This window comes from Acyrthosiphon pisum, chromosome A2 (genome assembly GCF_005508785.2).
Source record: "Acyrthosiphon pisum isolate AL4f chromosome A2, pea_aphid_22Mar2018_4r6ur, whole genome shotgun sequence".
NCBI classification, from domain to species: Eukaryota; Metazoa; Arthropoda; class Insecta; order Hemiptera; family Aphididae; genus Acyrthosiphon; species Acyrthosiphon pisum.
The window spans coordinates 48,880,544-48,887,083 of record NC_042495.1 but is presented as its reverse complement, the minus strand read 5'-3'; the positions used below and the strand labels follow the sequence as shown (position 1 = coordinate 48,887,083).

The following is a 6,540-nucleotide window of genomic DNA, read 5'->3' as shown; positions in this document are numbered from 1 at the left end:
TATTTAGAACGATTAGTTAATACCTAAGTTATGTACCTATTTAAAGGTTGGTTGAGCGTATGGAGTGCTAAGACTTTAAGTACTTATAACTAACTAAACAAATTAAAACGATAAAAACATTTATTATTCTCAAAAATGTTGAATATTTTAATGGTTTTAAGTTACGTAAAAAAATATTTCCAATAACATAAACATTATAGTGGCCACATTGTGACTCGTGCATTACTATTGATCTCATCAGCGTGCGATATATATAGATATATTTTTATATTTTTTGAGAGTAGCCTCGACTTAAATCGATTGTTTAAGGTATATAATAGGTAGAACTTATATTGGCTATTACTCATGAGAATCATTTTTTTTTGTATTTCAATGGTGTAATTTTCTCGAAATGATTGAATTTCACGTTTAAGTCTCTTACTCTCATCAGCATTGTCTTTTGACATCCACACATGGCAACAGGCTACCTACAAATCTAACATATAGATATTGGCTATAGACACATCATACGTATATATATATAGACGGAATGATCGTTTTCACAAACGGTCACGCGGCGCCGATCAGCTGATAGGTAGTGTTTCGTCCGGCGCCGTTTGTAGTGTATTATTATTCAATACTTATAATAGTATAAAAATATAAAATATATTATAGATTACATAAAGCATCCCTTTCATCGTGAGGAACTAATTGTAGACAATATAAGAACGATGATAATAATCGATAAAAAAAAATGAATCATCTTCCTTTATGAACAAATAACGGTATAAATATATTATATAAAAAATGGATGTTTGTCTGTCTGTCTATATTCATTTGTTTGTTAGCTAGAGACTCAACAACTACCGGACCGTTCTCAATAGATGTTATATTCCTTGAGACTTGTAAGGTGTTTAATGTGTATTTGTTCAATCCCTGCATACCAGTGGTTAAGAAATCTGTTCACAAAGATGTATTCAAACAAAAGTATGTTTTTGTTTATGTTCTAAGATAATAAAAATTTCAAAATTTTGATTTGTGTTACTTTTATAATATATAAAGGTTAATACAACACGAGGTTGGAATTAGAAAACGATTAATTCAAAGATGGATGCAACACAAGCCGACATGTGACTATGTGAAAATAAATAGGAAATATATGTCAGCTGTATATCTATCAAAGATATACTTCCAACAATAATATTGTTCGGTTATTGGATGTTAATTTCTTTGATGGTACTTATGTTTGAACTAGCTTATCATTTACTTATGAACTACATGAACAATACATTTTAAAAAGCAGACAAAGCCACAAAAAATTAAATTCAAAGGAAAATTATTATATCCTTTGGAGATCAGAAATATGATAAATAATCGAGTATTAATATTACTGAAATAATAATAATAATAATAATAATAATAATAATGGTAGCAATATTTAGATTTTCCTGTAAGCTTAGAGGTGAATTTATACTGATATAAATATATAATGACCATCATTGTAAAAACATCATTTTTAGTTTTTATTTATTTTTTACAATATCAATATTTTGTTAGTAGGTATATAAGTAACTCATAAGTCCAGTGTTGAAAATTTTATTAAATTTTATCTTATCTATATTAAAATCTACTGGTCATCTTTTTGTTTATTTTAGAAGAACATTTCAGTTGTCTATAATACCTATGAATTTATGCAGATAGTTTTTTATGTGTAGACATTTATTTAATACAAGTAAAAGTACAATATTGAGCTATACGCAGTAAAAATAGTATTTGAAACTTTGAAAACGAAGAAAAACATACAATTTTCCGATGTAGAATATTATAATATTACGCTGCAAATATAATAATATAAATAGTATACGTAAACAAATAGTGGTAGCTCATCGGATACTTGACATTTTTAATGTAGCTGGAACAGGTTGGTAACCCCTGCCTTAAAGTATAGTGTTACCAGTGGCGAGCTGAAAGGCTCATTTTTGACGTAGTTGCGTCAACTTTAAAAAAGGGGGTGTTGCCACTATGTGCAGTCTGTGGCGCAGAATTACATGCTAAGGCCGGACCTCTTGGCTCTTTTGGCCACATTTTATTTAATAAATCATAACTTTGTTACGAGTTATAATGGGTGGTAATGGTGGTGGTCAGGTGGTGATAACTGATAAGTACTTAATTATGAAAATGCGTCATTTGAAATTTATTTTCAATCCGCCACTAGGCGTTACTGATCGTCGATGCAACTGTAGGTACAAGAAGTTTTGCTAAGTTGATATTTTGTTTTCCATAGCCGATTTCATATTTATAATAATCCTTAATTACCAGCCTCATTACCAGGAAGTATGCAGATTTAGTATATAACTTTGTAAAATATCAAATCAATATGCAATTTTAACTATAACTGCATGTCTGCATATGAATTAAAACAAAATATAGGTACAAATACAAATGTCAACATTATTTTTGGTAGACTTCAAAGATATATTTAGACAATTATTTCGTACCATTTAAAGAAACGTTTAATTACATTAACAAAATTCCTGTTTATTGACAAATTTATATCATACTCAAATCTAAATGGCAGTCATCACAGAAAAAAAAATTCAAATTTTGATTCATCTTTATATAATATTTTGGCCGGGTTTTTATAAAAATATCCCACTGTGCAACATAAACTTTCAAAATAGCAAATTTAGATTTGTATATATTATAATTTTCTTTGGTCATACCCATACCTTATCTATAGTATTATTCCCCAAATTTACAAATCATAGATTTTATTTAATGTTTAGTTTTGTATTCTTGATCAGTATAACTAATTACATTTTAATAAATAATTATCGTAACCATTAACATATTAAGTTAAAAAAACAGGTAAGTGGATGTCGCTCTGCTGTAAAGTAGATTACAAGTAGGTCATTGTATAATGGTTGTATTAAACTTGAATTCAATGATATAATATCATTGTATAAGAAAAACGATTCTGAGTGGAGACGGTTTGTCAGTCTGAATATTTTATATTTTTTTATTATTTATTTTATCATGTAAGTTGAATTAATATAAAACATTATAATTTTTTATTCGTTTCTATGGTGATAAACAAAGCGTTAGAAATTAAAATCCCATTTTTAGCGTTTTTTCGTAATTTTCCGGTGGTTTTTTCCATGGAATTAAATAACTATTGAGAAAATCGAAAAATGACCTCTTTAAAGTACCATCTTGATCCAATTTGCTAAAAGATAAGGTACTATATGTTGAAATCGAAACACTCCTTTTGGAAGAAATTTTGTATACAGGATATAAAAATAAAAAAATAAGTAAACACCATTGTAAAAACAATAGCTTCCTCGCTCCGCTCAGAATCTAAAATTTAGATACTTTAAGATTTACAAAAACAACAAACTTCTCGTTACGTTATTCTCGTCTATAATTTATAAAATGTTCAACTTGTATGTATACCTTAGGATTGAAAATTTAAAACAAGGTTTCACATAAATAGGTAAATATATAAATAACTTTATTCAAAATAATATCATCAAATATATATATTTAGGTATATCTAGTAATATACTAATATCATATAGGCTGACTGACCATTTTGCTCAGAATCGTTTTTTTTATACAATGATATTATATTATTGAATTCAAATTTAACACCATCCATAACAGTGACCCACTTGTAACCTACTGTACAGCAGAGCGACATCCACTTACCCACTTTTTTAATATGACATTTTTAGAAATTTGGGGAATAATATCAAAAATGTGGGAAAGTCGATTTCAAGTAGACTTGACGACCAATTTATATAGTTCCGGCGTTCCTATCCGCTAGATGCTATACAGTGTACAACATAGCACTGATTTATTACTTTTCCGATTTTAAACGGTCGATCGCGTGTATGAAAATAATAATTGCTTTCCAAAAATCAATAACGTACGATATTTATAAGATTATGATGGTTTTTCTTTTACTTTCTATAATTTTACGGATATATCGGAATCTCGTAATATTCAAATAACGCCGCACGTGTGTAATGTGTATATAATTATAATAATATATAGTTTATATTATACTTCTCGATATGCTACGATGATGGCGGGAACTAATTGAGCGAAGTAATTTTTTTTTCGTCGACGCTGTATGCGATTGGTATGTAGATACTTTATAGGTATCTGCAGTGGTACATATTATACCGCAACAGGTTAGGTTAGGTCATTCGTAAATTTGATACTGCTTATATTAGTTATATTACACATTAATTTTTAATAAACTAAACTATAACACAATACCTATAATATGTATTTAATTTATTTTTAACTTGTATTCTTCGTGATATTGTTCTGATTACTGCAGCTTCACCTGTGTAGGTTATTAATTAGTTACGCATGCCACAGACTATACATAGCAAAAATGACTTGAATTACTCATTTTTTTTGTAATTATTTGTGTTTTTAAATAATTATAATATAATGGAACCTAAGGCATTTTTTTTTTATGTCGGCGAGTATATTATATCTGTAGGATAAGAATCAGCATTTAAAATTTTTTTGTCGATACGTTTAGACAATAATTATTATTAGTGATAGCCGATAGGTAACGAAACAATCGCTGCCCATCTGCAATATAAGTATATAACATTATAATATATATCGATATAATACTAAACCTACACGTTATAAGATGCCAAATTTGTGAGTTAATTCGCAGGGTAAATTGTGTGTTCTTATTACTCAACAATTTCAAACCGTTCCGGAACGTTTTATTACGCGTCGCCACATGTATGTACATATTTTTTATGATACTAAATATTATTATATTAATAATATATATAACTGCGAAGATGAAAACAACGAGATTTCTTTTCGATCGCGCGGGATTCTTATTTCTTCGTTTCGTAATCTGCGAGTCTCGCTGTATACTTAATACACGTGTACCGTGTATTAACCGTCAGAAAATTGAACTGTATACCTATTATTTATCATAACTAGGTTTAGGAGTTATATGCATTTAATTTTGATTAAATATGATTGTATATTGCAATAAAAAAAATATGATAAAAATATATAGATAAGTACAAATATTTCCAAACAATCATTGAGTGAAAGTGAAGCAACTTCTTCTGAATTGCAAAAATTTTAACTTTTAATTTAAGAATTTTTGTAAGTTTTACCCTAGAATAAATTCGTAGTATTATTAAACGATTTAAATTTTTTTCATCCAAAGCAAAAAAATTTATCTATGGTATTGAAATCATCAGCGGTATATATGATGACGAAGTATCGGGCCTTTTAATCGTTTTCGCTTAAATATACATTTTTATTTAATATATTTGAATAAATTCGTTGTTAAAGAAAAAATAATGGTGAACATGCTTGGTAAATCACCCTGTATAAACCTCAACCATATATTTTCCTTCTAATATATTATAATAGCTGTTACTCAATTTTAAATTTATTTATAATACTGCTTTATTGCCTAAATGACAAAATATAATACAATACAGAAAATTATATCTAATCATAATAACTAGGTATTTTATTATCTATATGGGTACACCCAATAACAACCCCCTTATAACAAAAACCAAAAAAAAAATATTTGACTTTCGTAAACCAAAACAAAATTTATGCCTGAGCCACCATAGGTATACCTATATAGTATATATAGCAACCTATATTGAAAAAATAAGCTAAAAACCCTCCCATAGTCTCAAGGAATCTATTGTTATAACTTTTATTGAAAACGGTCCGGTAGTTTTTGACTTTATATAGAGGGTGAACAAACATTCGTTTTTCTACATTGGCAGTGGTGTATTGGTAAATATATTCATGGGTATACGAACATTGCAAGTAGAAAAAAAAATTGGAAACTCATGATCGCTCTGATGTTTAATTGTGGCCTGTATGTGTTGAGTGTACCTTATTGGGTATGATTTTGTTAGATTTTAATTCAATAATAAATCATTAAAATTCGTTGATATTACCTAAATTCTAAGTCTAACTGTATTTATAAAAGGACACTGAAAAAACATAATATTATCTATCAATTTAAATTTTAAATTAATCCTAGCGCTAATCATAATTAATATATTATATTTTACCAGGTACTCACTATACTCACTATCACACGTCTTGTAACACGATGAACAGCCACATAATTATAAATTACAAACAAGCCATTTTCGGAAACGTCCAAGGTATAATCAATTGATTACAATACACGTAAGTCGTATCGGTATACGCATACGAATACAATATATGTACGGTATATACAGGGGGATTCTTTTATCAAACAACACTCATTATTTCAAAAAGTGTAAGTTTTTTTGAAAATATTTTTTTACATACTTTCAAGTCGCTTATAAAACAACGTTTTTCTTAAAAAAAAATATATTTTTAAATATTTTTTATCCTTATAATTTTTTAAGTTTTTTACTTTTTTGAATGACGACATAGGGTTTTAATTTTTTATTCCAAAGCAGAATATTTTTCTTAATATTTTGATATATGAAAATCGAAATTGGGACGAGTAGTTTATGAGTTATAAATATTCAATGTTTAGATGAG

At 27.8% G+C, this 6,540-nt stretch overlaps 1 protein-coding gene across 1 annotated transcript; it reads left to right on the top strand.

The window, feature by feature from the left end:
• On the top strand, positions 1-1,286 carry LOC107883850. The gene is made up of 2 exons (XM_016804723.2): positions 1-966; positions 1,042-1,286. Exons 1-2 carry the CDS (start codon positions 791-793, stop codon positions 1,178-1,180), a joined length of 315 nt encoding a protein of 104 aa, XP_016660212.1. The 5' UTR covers positions 1-790; the 3' UTR covers positions 1,181-1,286.
• The last annotated feature ends 5,254 nt before the right edge of the window (positions 1,287-6,540 follow it).